The sequence below is a fragment of the Abramis brama genome (assembly GCF_963993115.1).
Source record: "Abramis brama genome assembly, chromosome: 8".
Taxonomy (NCBI): Eukaryota; Metazoa; Chordata; class Actinopteri; order Cypriniformes; family Leuciscidae; genus Abramis; species Abramis brama.
The window spans coordinates 7,649,139-7,668,320 of NC_139970.1; the positions used below are offsets into that span (position 1 = coordinate 7,649,139).

General features: G+C 40.1%; 2 protein-coding genes across 2 annotated transcripts in view; both read right to left on the reverse strand.

Moving 5' to 3' along the window:
* The window catches only part of LOC311088944 (uncharacterized protein), a 319,691-nt gene that overhangs the window by 9,718 nt on the left and 290,791 nt on the right, over positions 1-19,182 (reverse strand). The gene's annotated exons all lie outside the window — the stretch shown is intronic.
* Positions 1,787-17,870, reverse strand: LOC311088947 (uncharacterized protein). Its single transcript, XM_084123345.1, has 18 exons — positions 17,724-17,870; positions 17,364-17,465; positions 11,696-11,749; positions 10,587-10,640; positions 10,253-10,351; positions 10,122-10,166; positions 9,896-9,976; positions 9,551-9,613; positions 5,194-5,247; positions 4,860-4,958; positions 4,729-4,773; positions 4,503-4,583; positions 3,241-3,303; positions 2,468-2,563; positions 2,340-2,384; positions 2,202-2,255; positions 2,085-2,102; positions 1,787-1,964 (listed from the first exon to the last, which is right to left on the reverse strand). The coding sequence occupies exons 1-18, from the start codon at positions 17,842-17,844 to the stop codon at positions 1,930-1,932; spliced, it is 1,209 nt and encodes a 402-aa protein (XP_083979471.1). The 5' UTR covers positions 17,845-17,870; the 3' UTR covers positions 1,787-1,929.

Sequence of the window (19,182 nt, forward strand, 5' to 3'; positions counted from 1 at the left end):
GTGTCTGAATTTCAAATCTTTTTCTGAAAGTTTCTTTAGATCTAGAAATATTTTCTTTGCATCTGCAGTCTCTGTATCTATCCGGTCAAACAATGTCTCTGAAACAATGATATTCTCACCCTCTTCTTTGGAGTAGGAAAAAGATCCAGTTGCCATTTTTCAGAGTGAAGAGTAAAACAGGTCCCGACGTTCACAGAACGGAGCCAGAACAGATGCCCCCAGCAGAGTTTATCTTAAAACTAACAGAATGGACATTAACTAACAATGTTTTCTTATTCCAAAACAGATTCTTTAAGCAGATAAAAGGTACAGCAATGGGAGCTTGCTTTGCACCAAATTACTCAAATCTGTTTATGGGTATCTGGGAGGAAACATTTGTCTATTCGAGTCTAAATGAGTATGTTAATAAGATTGTATGGTGGGGTAGATATATCGACGATGTTCTTCTTATATGGTCTGGGTCACAGCAAGAGCTGCTACAGTTTCATGCGTATCTTAATAACACTAATCCTAATTTGAAGCTCAGTCTAGAGTTCTCATTAACAAATATCCATCTGGAGATATCAAAAGATGACAAAGGTGAATTGCACACGTCCGTGTTTAGAAAACCCACTGATCGGAATACCATACTGAGGGCAGAAAGTTACCACCCACCTTGGTTAATAGAGAATATCCCTTTTGGCCAATTTCAAAGGATTAAACGCATATGTGATTCTGAAGACATTTTTGATAAAAATGCTCAAGACATGGTTCAAAGGTTTAAGAAAAGAGGATATAAACACAAGACCTTAGATACAGCCTATAATAGAGTTAAAGAAATTAGTAGAGAACAGCTGTTGGTTTAGAAACAGAGGCGACAACAAGAGCAAAATCAAGTTTATTTTGTTACACAATACAGTAGTCAAGCCAATAAGATAAAGCAAATAATCAAGAAGAATTGGGACATAATAAAAAGTGATACTGTCTTGAGAGATGTACTGCCGGAGGTACCTACTTGATGTGGAAAGTGGTAAAATATAGAAAGTGTAAAATTATTTAATATCTGAGACTGCACATATTTATTAGAGCATGAAATAAAATGTAATCTTTTTCACAATGTAACTTTTTTTTTTCTGTAACTTGTCTTATATAAAGTAACCTTTTGCTACATGTATCTATTGATATTTTAAACTATCCTGATGTGAAAATGTGACTTATCTAAAGTAACTTGTTGTAATTGCTTGCAGTCAGATGATATGTGCAGATGAGCACCTGTGCTTCTAGGTCATGTGACCCCATGCAGATATATAGTATGCAGTCTATAGACTGCCATTTTGAATTTGCCCTGAAGAAGGCCACAGAGGCCGAAACATGTTGGCATGTTTTTTAATGGATAGCCAAGTTTAAATAAAGGCTTTTTAAACCTATATTCCTTTTGAGTGCCTCAGAACCATTGCTTATTTGGGAATAACCTCATGTGACTTTGCCTCAGCAGAGGCTGTGATTGGATAACTGGAGCATCTCAACTGTTGGTTTGGTGTTTCTGAAACGCCTGAGTCAAAGACTGTCATCAGAATGATTTGGTTTAATTCCTCCGGAAGCGTCTCACACGACTGCATTTCCTAACACCAGCATCCGAACGCAAGAGAACATGACAGTGTTTATTGTGTTTCGTCTGACGCTCTGAGACAAACTCATTTATGATGGAGGGAAACAGAGCCTGATTGCAGCAACTTACGGTTTTATTACAGATATAATGTGCCAATTTCCCAGCAAGTGATGATTTTGCTCTCTTGAACACATGGGATGGAAACGTTGCTTTATTCACAAATGTTTTATGCAATTTTGCACACAAGTTAAATCTGCAACTTTGGATGGAAACATAGCTAGTGACACACAGTAGTTCAGAGAGATGGATCAGTATTTATGGATATTACCAGGCACACCACCCTAGGGTCCTACATCACCCTTCTCACCCTTCGTACCTGTTTAAGACCATCATACATGTACATACAATCAATTCACTTGCAAAACAGTTTATTATTCAAATAGATGCTGTGCACTCACAGATATCGTAGATACACACAAAATATGCCAAAACATACCTTGATTTCCCTTTTGCCCTGGGAGAGAATAGGGTAAGAGGAAAGGAAGAAAGTCAAGAAACAGACACAGATGGATGTTGCCTTCTTTGTCATTAATAAACTTTTTAATAAACCCACCTGAATCCCCTTTACTGCCCTTTATTCCATTCAGACCCCGAGATCCTGGGACACCTACATACAACATCGAACTCAGATGACGACTGCATGATATAAACCCAATGTTTATCATCTGTTTTCATGTTTGTCTTTATTTACCTGGCAAGCCTCGATCTCCCTTTACCCCCTGTTGTCCTGGGCGCCCTGAAAACAATTATTTACCCAAAATTATTGGCAACAGCATATATCACTTTTATGGGCATATGTTCTTAGCACTCCTACAATACCTTGAAGGCCAAGGCCACTGTCTCCCTTTGGTCCAGGTGAGCCTTTTTCTCCAGGTGGTCCTCGCAGGCCAGGAGGTCCCTGTGGACCAGGAGGCCCTAAAAGACCAATCAACCACAGGTTAGGGCCCAAATGAATGAGGAATTATGAAACTTAATGGGTGCACCATTCTGCCTGAAAACACATTTACAAGGTACCAGGATGATACAATAAGCACTTGTGAGGAAAAACTATAATCTCTGTATTTAATGAAGTTGCCAAGTTGTGGTAGAGTTTAGTGACTTGGAGGTAATTACTGTCTGTGAAAGAATCTGTAGTTTTTGGAAAAACCTATTGTCTTTGAAAGTCAAGACATATGTTTTCCTTTTTCCTTTTGAGTAATTTTGTGTTTGCCGTATAATAGATTCTGGAATGAAACTGCTGTGCAATAAGCTTTCTCCAATATTGTGGTATCAGCTATTTCAGATAAATCAAAGTACACCAGATTTTATGTACCTTCTCTTAATTAACTACACAAAAATACAGCAAGGTTTTTAAACTCTACTTCTAGAGAATGAAGAACAAATAATTGAATCAGGTGTGTTTTGCTTTTTTATGTTTTTAATTAATTTATAAATCCACTGTAAACTTCATTGTTACATTGTTATAATGCAGTGTTATATTACATCTGGAACATGCAATTAGATTATTTTGTTGTAAATAAAAAAGCCTGACAATGTCACTGCTAAATACCTTTAAGTAGTGTTGTATTGTTTCTTTCCAAAAGCTTTCTTACCTCTTACACCTGGAGGTCCCTGCCCTCCTCGCTCACCACTGGGACCTTGGTCTCCTTTAGGCCCTGAGGAAGAGAGATTTCAAGTACAAGGTATCAAAAAGTGACAAAATGCAGATAGTCAAGTGTGGCTTTGACTGAGATTTAGTTTTAGTGGTGTTTAAAGGAGTAGTTCACTTTTAAAAAAACTTTTGCTGATAATTTACTCACCCCCATGTCATCCAAGATGTCCATGTCTTTCTTTCTTCAGTCGAAAAGAAATTAAGGTTTTTGATGAAAACATTCCAGGATTTTCCCCCATATAATGGACTTCAATGGGACCCAAACGGTTCAAGGTCCAAATGACAGTTTCAGTGCAGCTTCAAAGGGCTTTAAACGATACCAGGCGATGAATAAGGGTCTTATCTAGCGAAACAATCGGTCATTTCAAAAATAAATAAAAAAGTTAAAGTTTTATAAGCACAAATGCTCGCCTTGCTCTGTTCTGTGATGCGCGTTCGTGACGTCACGTAATACGCAATTACGTTGAAAAGGTCACGCTTGAAAAAATTTTGTCCTGAAGAAAATGTTCTTTTAGGCTTTTTAATATTAAAGCACCCAGGATACGCACACGAAATGGGCATTTTAAACGATAAACTGACACAAATACGTTTGAATATGTGTATATGGTCCTCCTTCCGCACATTTTTAAACACGTCAAACGTGACCTTTTCAACGTAATTGCGTATTACGTGATGTCACGAACGCGCATCACAGAACAGAGCAAGGCGAGCATTTGTGCTTATAAAACTTAAACTTTTTTATTTATTTTTGAAATGACCGATCGTTTCGCTAGATAAGACCCTTATTCATCGCCTGGTATCGTTTAAAGCCCTTTGAAGCTGCACTGAAACTGTCATTTGGACCTTGAACCGTTTGGGTCCCATTGAAGTCCATTATATGGGGGGAAATCCTGGAATGTTTTCATCAAAAACCTTAATTTCTTTTCGACTGAAGAAAGAAAGACATGGACATCTTGGATGACATGGGGGTGAGTAAATTATCAGCAAAAGTTTTTTTAAAAGTGAACTACTCCTTTAATAAGGAAAGCATCACTATTACTACTGTTCAGACTAAACAGATTAAAGTGGTTTTGTGGTGTGGTTGTACTTTTGCACAACTGCACTACACTGTAAAAAAAATCGTATTTTTTATCAGTAGTAGTAATTAGCAGCTATAAACAAACTATCAAATAATTTGGGTCAGATTTATCTTTTAAGAAGTACCTGGATTTCCACGGGCCCCTGATGTTCCTGCCAAACCATTCTTTCCATCGGCACCTGGACGACCGTCATTCCCAGGTAAACCTTGTGTGCACAGAGCAGTAGTCATTAGAGCAGTATAAAACTCTTACAGCATGGAAAAATGTGCAAGGCATTTCCACAACACATATTTTCTGTTTTATTACAGTATGAATTATTAAGGTGGCCTTTCATCATAATAATCAGGCACCTTGTATTCCTCTCTCTCCTGGATCCCCCTTTAAGCCTGAAACACCTGGAGACAGAAATAAATACAGTCAGGGAGAGATGTGGATCTGCTATACTGGGATGAGACGTGTGTGAAAGTAAGGAGGCGATTACCAGGTGCACCCGGAGCGCCAACCATTCCCTTTACGCCTGCGAGACCTGGGTCTCCTCTCTGTCCTTTTTCACCTGGAGCTCCAGGCTCACCTACCCTCCCTGAAATAAATACAATCATTTTAAATTAATTTCATTGTTTTGCAGCATTTTCTTTGTGTACACCAAAGAAGTGAATGCTTTAGCATTACTAACGTACAATTATTTCCTAAGCCTACGCAGCTCGTTAACACTGACAAAAAATGAAGAGCATAATACTCACACATGCTTCTCAAGAGCACTCACACCCATACACATATGCATACAATTTCATACAGATATACAAAAATACACTAACCTGGTGAGCCAAGGCCTCCTTTCTGTCCTGGGTTCCCTGGTATTCCAGGAGAACCTAATACAGAGCACAGCTGGAGTATAAAAACTGACTACTCAAAGCATGACATAACAATGACAAAATACTATTCACACGCATCTGTTGGAAAAAAGGATGGAAGACACCAAAGGTCAAATGACAGCTTTAGTTCAGTTCAGTGTTTATGTCTGTTTTGACCAGCAGGGAGCACTAAAACCACACAGGCGAGCCTTTTTCTCCAGGAGGTCCCTGTGGACCAGGAGGCCCTAAAAGACCAATCAACCACAGGTTAGGGCCCAAATGAATGAGGAATTATGAAACTTCATGGGTGCACCATTCTGCCTGAAAATAAAAGTCACATTTAGAGGGTACCAGGATGATACAATGAGCACTTGTGAGGAAAAACTATAATCTCTGTATTTAATGAAGTTGCCAATTTGTGGTAGAGTTCAGTGACTTGAAGGTAATTACTGTCTGTGAAAGAATCTGTAGTTTTTGGAAAAATGTATTATCTTTGAAAGTCAACACATATGTTTTCCTTTTTACTTTTGAGTACTTTTGTGTTTGTCGTATAATAGATTCTGGGATGAAACTGCTGTGCAATAAGCTTTCTCCAATATTGTGGTATCAGCTATTTCAGATAAATCAAAGTACACCAGATTTTATGTCATTTGTCATAAGACTGGCTACTGGTAAGTTCAAGTCCTCCAGGGAAATTTACGAGTTGGTAAGTTTTTGACAAGTCACTTTTGTCGGAGCAAGATGGCAGTGTACCTTCTCTTAATTAACTACACAAAAATACAGCAAGGTTTTTAAACTCTACTTCTAGAGAATGAAGAACAAATAATTGAATCAGGTGTGTTTAGCTTTTTTATGTTTTTAATTAATTTATAAATCCACTGTAAACTTCATTGTTATATTGTTATAGTGAAGCACTATGAGCACCATTTTCTCTAGTACATTAGAAATTGTTGCACCAATTAGATTAAAAAAGGTTAGAGAGAAAACTAAAGCACCATGGTACAACAGTGCTACGCATGTTATCAAGAGAGAAACCCATAATTTAGAGAGTAAATGGAAACAAACTAATTTAGAGGTCTTTAGACTTGCGTGGAAAGACAGTATGTCACGTTATAAAAAGGCCCTAAAAGCAGCCAGGGCTGAGCATCTCCACAAACTAATAGAAAATAACCAAAATAATCCAAGGTTTTTATTTACCACCGTGGCTAGACTGACAAATAAACAGACATCACCTGAGCAAAATATTCCGTTACAGTGTAGTAGTAATGATTTTATGAATTTCTTCACTGAGAAAATAGAAAGCATCAGAAACACAATTGTAAATGTACAATCTTTAATGGTGTCTAATGATTCAGCCTCAATTACCGCCCCTCAAGAACATCTACAGCGCTTTACAACTATAGGACAGGAAGAGCTAAATAAACTTATCTTTCCATCTAATCCAACAACTTGTTTATTAGATCCAATACCCACTAAACTACTGAAAGAAGTGTTACCTGTAGTGGAAGAGCCTCTTCTCAATATTATTAACTCGTCTTTATCTTTAGGTCATGTTCCAAGAATATTCAAGTTGGCAGTTATAAAACCTCTCATTAAGAAACCACAATTAGATCATAATAACCTAGCAAATTACAGATCGATTTCAAATCTTCCATTTATGTCTAAAATACTAGAAAAAGTTGTGTCCGCTCAATTGTGCTCTTTCTTGCAAGAAAATTATATCTATGAAAAATTTCAGTCAGGATTCAGACCGCATCATAGCACAGAAACTGCGCTCGTTAAAATTACAAATGATTTACTTCTAGCTTTTGACCAAGGCTGTATCTCAATATTAGTTTTACTCTATCTTAGCGCTGCGTTCGACACTATAGATCATAAAATACTCCTAGATCGACTACAAAATTACACTGGTGTTCAGGGACAGGCATTAAACTGGTTTAGATCGTACTTATCAGACCGCTACCATTTTGTCTGTTTAAATGGGAAACAATCGAAGAGAACGTCAGTAAACTATGGAGTGCCGCAAGGATCTGTGTTAGGCCCTCTGCTATTCTCAATATATATGCTGCCACTTGGTAATATTATAAGAAAACATAGAATTAGTTTCCACTGTTATGCTGATGACACTCAGTTATATATTTCATCACGACCAGATGAAAACGCTAAATTATCTAAATTGACAGAGTGTGTTAAAGATATAAAATACTGGATGACGTGTAATTTTCTGCTAATAAATTCAGATAAAACGGAGGTATTACTTATTGGTCCAAAAAACTGCCCACAAAACCTCTTACAATACAACTTTAATTTAGAAGGATGTCCTGTTACTTTATCCACTACAGTAAAAGACCTGGGTGTTATACTAGACCGCAACTTGTCTTTCGAAAATCATATTTCATATGTTACAAGAACAGCCTTTTTCCACCTTAGAAACATTGCTAAGCTACGTAACATGCTATCTGTTTCTGATGCAGAAAAGTTAGTTCATGCATTCATGACCTCGAGACTAGATTACTGTAATGCTTTATTAGCTGGTTGTCCTGCATCCTCAATAAACAAGCTACAGTTAGTCCAAAATGCAGCTGCTAGAGTTCTTACTAGGTCAAGAAAATATGATCATATAACACCAATTCTATCGTTTCTACACTGGTTACCTATTAAGTTCCGTATCAATTACAAAGTATTACTACTGACCTATAAAGCCCTAAATGGTTTAGCTCCAGTGTATTTAACGGATCTTCTATCACCCTACAATCCATCGCGCTCTTTAAGATCACTAAATTCGAGGCTTCTGGTCATTCCTAGGATATCTAATGGCGCTTTTCCACTGCATGGTACGGTACGGCTCGGTTCAGTACGGCACGCTTTGGCGCTTTTCCACTGCATGGTACGGTACGGCTCGGTTCGGTACGGCTCACTTATGGCGCATTTCCACTGCATGGTACGGTACGGTACGGCTCGCTTCGGCTCGCTTTAAATGGTACCACCTCTGTTGAGGTTCCAAGCGTACCGTACCGATACTAAAATGTGACGTGAAAACACTGCAGATCACTGATTGGTCAGACAGAATCATCACTACCATCGTCATTGTATTTACGACACGAGACACTAAACCCGCTAGATTTAAATAGCCAGTAGACAACAGCCAACACTGTAGCGCCTGTTTTAAAAGTATTTGCTTTAAAAAAAAAAAGAGTATAAACTTCAAAAAAGAAATGGCTGAATCGTGGTCAGTGGACGAGGTGCAGACGTTCCTCTCGTTGGTTGCCGAGGAGTGGATGGGGAAACACGGAATGAAAAATTCGCATTTAATATGATGATGTCATGGCAGTAGAGACGGCAACTATAACGATCAGTCCCACCCACTTTGAAGCGGTACTAACTGCAGTGGAAAAGCAACCGAGCTAAAGCGAACCGAACTGTTCCGTACCGAGTCGAGTCGTACCACGCAGTGGAAAAGCGAAGCGAGCCGAACCGTTCAGGCCCGAGTCGAACCGTACCGAGCCGAACCGAGCCGTACCATGCAGTGGAAAAGCGCCATAAGTCCACTAAAGGAGGGAGGGCGTTTTCACATTTAGCTCCTAAACTCTGGAATGGCCTTCCTGATATTGTTCGAGGCTCAGACTCGCTGTCCCAGTTTAAAACTAGATTAAAGACGCATCTCTTTAGCCAAGCATTCACATGATTACCTTTTATACCAAATCGGATCAAATGCATTAATATTATGAACAGCAGCTATGCTAATTATTTCCCATCTGCTCTTCTGTTGTTATCTCGGGACGCTAGTAGTTTGTCAGCTCCAGTTTGTATCCAGCCTCTCATGGAGACTTCAGATGCCCCAACACCTGTGAAGAGACAACTCGACGCCTGTGAAGAGACGACTCGACGCCTGTGAAGAGATGACTCGACGCCTGTGAAGAGACGACTCGACGCCTGTGAAGAGACGACTCGACGCCTGTGAAGAGATGACTCGATGCCTGTGAAGAGACGACTCAACGCCTGTGAAGAGACGACTTGACGCCTGTGAAGAGACGACTCGACGCCAGCGATGTTATGCCCTAAATTAATACATGATTAACTAACTTTATTTTTCTATGTACATTTCTGAAATGCACTTTCTGTAAAGCTGCTTTGAAACAATGTGTATTGTGAAAAGCGATATACAAATAAATTTGAATTGAATTGAATTAAATATTGCAGTGTTATATTACATTTGGACCATACAATTAGATTATTTTGTTGTAAATAAAAAAGCCTGACACTGTCACTGCTAAATACCTTTAAGTAGTGTTGTATTGTTTCTTTCCAAAAGCTTTCTTACCACTTACACCTGGAGGTCCCTGCCCTCCTCGCTCACCACTGGGACCTTGGTCTCCTTTAGGCCCTGAGGAAGAGAGATTTCAAGTACAAGGTATCAAAAAGTGACAAAATGCAGATAGTCAAGTGTGGCTTTGACTGAGATTTAGTTTTAGTGGTGTGTAATAAGGAAAGCATCACTATTACTACTGTTCAGACTAAACAGGTTAAAGTGGTTTTGTGGTGTGGTTGTCCTTTTGCACAACTGCACTACACTGTAAAAAAAACTTATTTTCTATCAGTAGTAGTAATAAGCAGCTATAAACTAACTATCAAATCATTCGGGTCAGATTTATCTTACAAGAAGTACCTGGATTTCCACGGGCCCCTGGTGTTCCTGCCAAACCATTCTTTCCATCGGCACCTGGACGACCGTCATTCCCAGGTAAACCTTGTGTGCGCAGAGCAGTAGTCATTAGAGCAGTATAAAACTCTTACAGCATGGAAAAATGTGCAAGGCATTTCAACAACATATATTTTCTGTTTTATTACAGTATGAATTATTAAGGTGGCCTTTCATCATAATAATCAGGCACCTTGTATTCCTCTCTCTCCTGGATCCCCTTTTAAGCCTGAAACACCTGGAGGCAGAAATAAATACAGTCAGGGAGAGATGTGGATCTGCTATACTGGGATGAGACGTGTGTGAAAGTAAGGAGGCGATTACCAGGTGCACCCGGAGCGCCAACCATTCCCTTTATGCCTGCGAGACCTGGGTCTCCTCTCTGTCCTTTTTCACCTGGAGCTCCAGGCTCACCTACCCTCCCTGAAATAAATACAATCATTTTCAATTAATTTCATTGTTTTGCAGCATTTTCTTTGTGTACACCAAAGAAATGAATGCTTTAGCATTACTAACGTACAATTATTTCCTAAGCCTATGCAGCTCGTTAAAACTGACGAAAAATGAAGAGCACAATACTCACACATGCTTCTCAAGAGCACTCACACCCATACACATATGCATACAAATTCATACAGATATACAAAAATACACTAACCTGGTGAGCCAAGGCCTCCTTTCTGTCCTGGGTTCCCTGGTATTCCAGGAGAACCTAATACAGAGCACAGCTGGAGTATAACAACTGACTGCTCAAAGCATGACATAACAATGACAAAATACTATTCACACGCATCTGTTGGAAAAAAGGATGGAAGACACCAAAGGTCAAATGACAGCTTTAGTTCAGTGTTTAAGTCTGTTTTGACCAGCAGGAAAACTAAAACCACACAGATTATGAAAGATGTGGAAAGCGATTGGCTCTATTCTGGTCACTGAGATCTGCTGCTGGGTTCAAAATCAGAGATGCAAATTAGCCAATTTTCACCCCTTTTAACTGGGGAGAGGATCTCAGAGATTTAGGGTGCCTCACAGATGTTTGGTATCCTTCTGGACTCTAGCTAGGAAGAGCTGTGCAGGTAAAACCTCACTCCTCTGCCTTCCCATGCTGGTTGATAATGGCTTGAATCCTGTTAGGAGCGGTGCGAGTAGGACCGGTTGCATTGGTGCCGTGACCCGGAGTGGAGTGACGTTCAGGGCGGTGTGTGTACTGGAGGCCAGCTAGTAAGAGCTGTGCAGGTGAACCTCAAGAGATGCACAAGAGGCAGTAGTTTTAAGCGCCCTAGTTGACGATGGTTCGAATCCTGTTCGGAGAGGTGCGAGTAGGACCCGTTATATTGGTGCCGTGACCCGGAGTGGAGTGACGTTCAGGGTGGTGTGTGTACTGGAGGCCAGCTAGAAAGAGCTGTGCAGGTGAAACTTCAAGGGGCTTTGGCTTTAAGTGGCCTAGTTGACGAATCCCGTTCGGAGTGGTGCGAGTAGGAACAGTTATATTAGCATAGTCTGCTAACATACCCCTTTAAAAACAGCTAGATTTTAAATGAATTGTTCAAATAACTTTTAATAAGTTGTTCTACTGAATTTTAAACTCTTTGAATTGTTCAAGCTGATGCCTCACGCTGATAGTTGTAGCCAAGCTTTGGGCAAATAAGTCACGATTATCTCCCTTATTAACTATTTCCTAAATATTGCAATCTACTAATGTTAAATTAGAGTGAGAGGGTGACTGAGTGACACTACTTTCAAGGCATTGTCACAGTACACAGTTACCTTGTAATCCAGGTGTTCCAGGTGTTCCAGGTGGACCAGGTGGACAAACCATGACTATGAAATATAAAGGAAAATGATAACCTTAATTATGTGAGACACACCTATGGTGTCTCCAGACAAAATGCTTTAAAGTGGTCATGAAATGGAAAATCAAAATTTTCTTGATATTTCCACATAAACAAAATCATACTGAAACTTTCACACCTTAAATATTACTCAAATATGTGTTTTTGTTTTCCACCCTTATGAAGCGGCAAGATTTGAAATCTCCCCATTCTTGATGTAACGATTTTCTAAAATACTTGTGCTGCTATTGAGGTGATACAGGTGAGGTTAGGACAGGTTTGGTAGTATGTGTAGGGTTAAGGGTGTGATATAAAACAGTTTATATCGTTGTTATATGTAATGTGTCTTTAGTCCATTAGGTGGCGACCGAGTGTTTGCTAGGAGTTAAGTTGCAGACATCCAAATGAGACGCGAGTCTGCAGTTTTCCTAAGAGTAGTCACATTGTGTGTTTGCATGTAACTTACAGTCAAAGCTTAATGTTAATAAAGCTCAGACTTTGAGAAACTAAGTTGCTTTATTGGAACATTACATGGTGCCAGAAGTGAAGCGCTGTTAACACCATGGCAAAGTTTCAGCCCCCGCACAGTTTTGATTTTGGTTACCCCGAACGATGGCCAGAATGGCGTCAGAGATTTCGCCGCTACAGGATCGCCACTAAACTTGATAAGGAAGAGGCTGAAGTACAGGTCTGTACACTGCTTTATTCATTGGGAAAAGAAGCTGAAAAAGTGTATCAGACATTTACGTTTGGGGAGGAAGAACGAGAGGACTATGAAACTGTGATAAGGAAGCTTGATGACTACTTTGTACCCAAAGTTAATGTTATTCACGAGTGCGCACGATTCCACACGAGAGCTCAACAGCCAGGTGAAATGGCCGAAGAGTATATTCGTAGCCTCCACAAGCTAGCAAACACGTGTGACTTTGGTGCTGCTAAAGATGAAAATATTCGCCACAGGCTCGTGATCGGGATTCAGGACCGAAAGCTGTCAGAAAAGCTCCAATTAATACCCGAATTGACACTCAGAAATGCCGTAGAGCTCATGAGGCAGTCTGAACAAGTCCGTGGACACGTTACTGAACAGGCTGCCAGCGTCAGTGCTCAAATCAGCGAGGTGGCCGGTGGTGTTTCTGACTGGAGATGTAAAAGATGTGGCAGAAATCATGGAAAAGGTGAAATTTGTCCAGCAAAAAGTGTTGAGTGTCGCAAATGCAGAAAAAAGGGTCATTTCGCTGCAGTCTGTAGAACCCGAGAAGTCCATGATGTCAGCAGACCACAAGAGGGCAGCAATGTAACACATTTCCTGGGTGAGTTAACTCACATTGATGACAAAAGTGGAGCTTGGATTGTCACACTCCCAATTCAGGGCACAGACATAGACTTTAAAATTGACACAGGCGCTGACATAAGTGTCATTTCTGAGAAAACCTTCTCAGTTTTGAAGTGCAAACCAAAACTTAACAAACTCAATGTGAAACTTGAGAGCCCAGGGGGAACATTGCAATGCAAAGGTCAGTTCAGAGCTAAGACTACCTTTAAAGATGAGCAGTATATTTTTTGAAGCATTTGTGGTGACTGGTCCCCATGTAAACAATCTCCTTGGTTGTGATGCAGCAAGTGAAATGGGTTTAGTTAAGAGGCTAGAAGAGCTCCAACCCATTTATTTTTCTGAACTGGGATTAGTGAAGACAAAACCCATTAAAATCTGCCTGAAAGAGGATGCTGTACCATACAGTATGCACACTGCAAGACGGGTGTCCGTGCCCTTGCTTCCAAAAGTCAAGGCGGAGCTAGGGAGAATGGTACAATGTGGTGTTGTTGAGGAGATCACTGATCCTACTGAGTGGTGCGCCCCTATGGTGGCCGTTCCAAAGAAGACAGGGCAAATAAAGATTTGTGTGGATCTAAAACAACTAAATAAAGCTGTAAAAAGAGAGAAATTTGTGCTGCCAACAATTGACGACATCCTTCCTAGGCTAGCACACGCCAAAGTTTTCTCACTTCTCGATGCAGCTAGTGGCTTCTGGCAGTTTCCACTGGATATGGACTGTGCTAAACTGACAACGTTCATTACACCTTTTGGAAGATATTTTTTCCGCAGGTTACCGTTCGTTATCACCAGCGCACCCAAAATCTTCCAACGGGAAATGTCGGTAATCCTCAAAGACCTTGAAGGAGTTGCAGTCTTCATGGACGATATTTTAGTATTTAGCAACACTCCAGAGGAACACGAGCAGCGACTGCAGAAGGCTCTGGAAGCCATTGACCGGGCTGGTCTCAAACTGAACACAGAAAAGTGCCTGTTACGTCAAAGTCAACTCAGGTACCTGGGACATGTCATAGACTAAGAGGGAATTCGCCCAGACACAGCCAAAATCGAAGCTATCACTCACCTTGAAAAGCCAAAGAACGTCTCAGACCTACAGAGAATGCTAGGAATGATTCATTACCTGGGCAGGTATGTTCCTCATCTCTCAGAGGTTATTGGACCTCTCAACGAGCTGTTGAAACGTGATGTAGTATGGTACTGGGGTGCTGTACAAGAGGAGGCCTTTGAAAATGTGAAACGCCTAATCACAAAAGCCCCTGTGCTAGCATTCTATGATGTTACAAAGCCCACAGTCGTCAGTGCAGATGCGAGCAGCTACGGTCTAGGAGGTGTTTTGCTGCAGGACCATGATGGACAGCTGAAACCAGTGGCTTACTGTTTCCAGGGTGCTGACCGATGCTGAAAAAGGGTACACCCAGATCGAAAAAGAGTGTCTGGCAGCCGTGTGGTCCTGTGAAAAATTCTCACGGTTTCTGTATGGATTGGAAAGTTTCATCCTGCAAACCGAACATAAGCCACTGATTTCACTGATCAATGCAAAGGATCTTGATTCAGTTCCGCTGAGATGTCAAAGGCTGTTGCTGCGGATGATGTGTTACAATCCTGTCGCACAATATGTACCTGGCAAACAACTGGTGGTCGCTGATACTCTTTCACAACACCCTCAGCCAACCATTTCATAAGTGGTCTCTGAATTAGTCCAAGAAGTGGAAGCCTATGAGAATGCAATCAGTGGTGCATGGCCAATTTCTCCCACAAAGCTGGAATCTGTGAAAAGAGAGACAGAGATGGATTCTGAGCTACAAAAGGTGAGGCAGTATGTGACTGATGGCTGGCCCAGGTATGCAGCTAATGTCCCTCAAGCCTTGAAATCATACTACAGTGCACGCCATCATTTGTCAATTTTCCAGGATCTACTGCTTTATGATGACAGGATCATAATTCCCCAAAATATGAGGTCTGACATACTGCAAAGATTGCACAGCGGTCACCAAGGCATTGTGAAATGTAGAGAGAGAGCCCGATGTAGTGTGTGGTGGCCAGGCTTGTCAGGAAATCCAGCAGCTAGTTAACAGCTGCAAGGACTGTCTAGAATCAAGACCTACTCAAAGGAAGGAGCCACTTTTAACCACTTCACTGCTAGACCGTCCTTGAGAGAGAATCGGTGCTGATATCTGCGAGGTGAATAAGCAACATTACTTGGTAGTCGTGGACTATTTTTCAAGATATATTGACATTGCTCACCTTCAGAACTTGTCAGGTGAAACAACACGTGCTTGCTTAAAGAACATGTTTGCATGATGGGGCTGTCCCAATGTTCTCTTTACTGACAACGACCCACAGTTTAATGGAAGTGCTTTCAAAGACTCCGCTAGAGATTATGATTTTCAGCACATTACTTCGAGCCCTTATTATGCCCAGTCAACTGGAGAAGCTGATAGGGCTGTGCAAACAGCTAAAAGGATCCTGAAACAGTCTGACCCATTCACAGCTTTGATGAGCTACAGAGCCACACCCATTCAAGCTACAGGCGTAAGTCCAGCACAGCTGATGATGGGAAGACAAATAAGAAATGAAAGCTTTAGCATAAGTTCTGTCGGGAAGACTCAATTACTACGTCACCTATTGCCTTCACTTCTATCCAATCATATTTTTATGCTCACTGTATAAAAGCTCGGTACTTACACATGTTTGAGTTCGCAGATACTGAAGCGACGATTACCCCCATCCTCCCCATCACCACCAGGATGGTCCTGTCCATACCTCCCGGGGGGGTCGGCTGCGCCCCTGCCTTCGTCTTCAGGCAGGAATTGCAGATCCGATACCCTCGGATTATGCACTACGGACGGGGCCTACGCCAAATGACTTTGTATATTATCAGCTTGCTGAGCTGAATTGAAATAATTCTCCCGAGTCTTTCTGGTAGAACTACAGTTCCCACATTGGAGTCTCACCTGCGACCTGAATGGCCTGATCTGTGGCAAGTGAGAAAGGCTGATCAAAAGGCAAAAAGGACCTACAGGAAGTATTACAAAAGAAACGGTGTCAGAACATTACCAGAGATTCTACCTGGAACTTCTGTTGCAGTCAAGCTGGATGCTGAAAGAGGTTGGATAAGATCCGGGACTATTCTCAGAAAGTGCGAATCACCACGGTCTTACCTCATCCAATCTGAAACTGGAGTACTTCGACGAAATCGACGACACCTAATGCCTTCTGTTGCAGTCAAGCTGGATGCTGAAAGAGGTTGGATAAGATCTGGGACTATTCTCAGAAAGTGCGAAACACCACGGTCTTACCTCATCCAATCTGAAACTGGAGTACTTCGACGAAATCGACGATACCTGATGCCTATAGTCAGTGACACTGAAGCAGTATCTACTTCAGTTCAACAAACTAAGAGGAAAAATGAAGTTCATATAGTCAAAATCAACTTGCAACTGAGCCTGATAACGTCCCAGACAGTACAGTGCTGATCTACCTGAGTCTGATTCCAGTCACACTACAGTTAGCTCACCAAAAAGAGTGCAAACACGAGTGGACGAATTGTCACAACTCCTAAGAGATTCAAGGACTTTGCAAGATAAAGAAAGACATTCATGAAAAAAAAAAAAAAGTAAAACAAATGTTGTTTTCTGACTATTGTAATTTCACAGTTCAATGTTACATTTGTTAAGTAACTCGTAAGGAAGGGTGATGTGATATAAAAGGGCTTAAGGTTAAGGGGTAAGAGAAGGTCAACAGAGTCATTATAGATGTACAGAAATTAATAACAGCTGTAATTACATGCGGGTATGTTTTAAATATAAGTACAGTGTAAAAGCATGTATCGTACACAATAAGTGCATTGTATCAAATTATTAATTTAAATGTTAGTACATACTGTAGTTGTTAAAGACAGTAAATATAAAGTATAGATCTGAAAATGCATTTCATGACCCCTTTAACGATTGAAATCATGGCAGATTCTCAATTATTGTTAATAGTAGAGCTTTTGGTGATTATTAGTGGAATTTTTAAACCAGACTCATCTCAGAGAAACCACAGGTGTAGAAATCACTTTAACTATCACCATGATCCATTGACATCTGACAGCAACAAAAGGTCACAATGCTTCTTCATTTTAAGTTTATTTATAATGTAATTATTTAAACCCTAAAACTTGCATGGTTTAAAATCAATGCCACTTGGTTTGACATTTTGTATATAATGCAAGGACATTTATAAAGTTATACTTTTTAAATGTGAATTTATTTCAGTTCCATCTTACCTTTATAGGCCAGCACAGAATTCATTGCAATCAGCAGCAGGAGAAACACTATGAGAACAGGAATACAGTGACATCTCTTCCCTGGCTTCTTCGGCGTCGGCTCTGTAACAAGCAATGCAGAACTCTGGATTAAACTACAGAAAACTGATTTCATAAGTCCATTATAAGTGATATGATATGAGGGATTAGCACTATTTTAAGTTACAATACATAGCTTTCCATGACCAACAACAGTCAATCAATATTATGAAATATCAGAGCACTGAATGTCATGATTGATCAGAATAAAACATTCCAGAAATACACACAAATTTTGAAGCATATTTGAATGTGAACAGTGTCAGTCTGCTCGAGACTCACCGCTTTGCTGGAAGTTCTTTGCTCGCTCGGCCTCAAAGAGCTTCATGTTGTTGTCATAAAGAGAGTTTGCCTGGCTGAATACAGAGGCCTTTCCTTCAATGGTGTCCACTTCGGTCTCCATCAGTCACTCCACCACACACTGACCTCGCACAGCCTGGGTGACAGTTTAAAAAACAAAACCAATGAAAAAAACAAATGAAAAAAAAACACATATGCTGGCTCATCGAAACATACGTCATCTGACAAAAGAGATGCAGCGGAAATTGTTCCAATGAGTTTGTCAAGAAAAAGGAAGTTTTTTTGTGTTGTGTTGTGTTGTGTTGTGTTGTGTTGTGTTGTGTTGTGTTGTGTTGTGTTGTGCTGTGTTGGCTACAGTAGCAAGTTAAGCATAAACTGCTTTTGCTGAAGACTGGAGTAATGATGCAGAAAATTCAGCTTTGATCACAGGAATGAATTACAGTTTACAATATATTCACATAGAAAACAGCTGTTTTAAATTGAACAAATTATATATAGTGATCACATTATTACTACTAATATTACTACTACTACTACTACTATTATAATATAATAGTGACTTGTAGCTATCATCTGGGGTCAGGTTTAGCCCCAGAAGTCAGATAAATGTGACAAAATGTCCCTTAGGGTACATTTGGGAATATCCTAAATTAGATTTTTTTTTTTTGTTGTTGTTGTTGGAAAGTTAAAGCTATGGTGAGTCAGTAGTACTTACAATTGGACATACAAACAATTATATAGATTATATACACAAACAGTTCTGTCCTCATTATAGAATAAAGCAATAAGCCCTGCAAAGCCATGATTTACAGTGAATTAAGAACAGCTAAGGGGCGTTTTTAGGCATGACGCGGAGAGGAGTTTCCGACAGTAAGGCTTTAGAACAGGGTTCGGCAACCTTTTTGATATGAAGTGTCCTTTTCAAAATTTCTTGTTTATTAGTGTGCCATGTTAACATTAAGTTTAATTATGACATCACATCAAAAGTTTAATATCCAGGGAATCTGTAGTTTGATATGATACAAGGCTGCCATCCTTATAAAAACATCAACATCTGAGTTGAAATCATTAACCTTACCAACATTACACCAATCTTTTTTATCATCTTAAATTTCACTCAGTTATAATGGCAGTAAATGTCAAAACAGGAGAATTAAGAGTAACAGACATATGAGAACTATACAATAATGCTGTGTATTTTTCTTTTTTTTTACATGTATATGTAGTTCCCATTTTGCATACTGCTTGCATATTCCCTCATTTCAAAAAGGTTGCATGGCAGCAAATGTCACAAAGGGAGAATTAAGTGTAACAAACACTATATACAAGAATGCTGCCATGAAAACATCCACATCTGACATGAAAAAAGAGACTGGGACAGAGCCCTTGTATGTAAAGTCGTGTGCTACATTAAACAGATGCTTACCAGTCAATGTGATCC

What these genes read in the sequence shown, in the direction of transcription:
- LOC311088947 (XM_084123345.1), bottom strand. Translation starts at nt 17,844, where the DNA reads ATGGAGACCGAAGTGGACACCATTGAAGGAAAGGCCTCTGTATTCAGC. An exon ending in TTCTGTGCTGGCCTATAAAG is followed by an intron (nt 11,750 to 17,363) that starts GTAAGATGGAAC and finishes TATATTTCATAG; the next exon opens with TCATGGTTTGTCCACCTGGT. An exon ending in TGGAACACCTGGATTACAAG is followed by an intron (nt 10,641 to 11,695) that starts GTAACTGTGTAC and finishes GCTCTGTATTAG; the next exon opens with GTTCTCCTGGAATACCAGGG.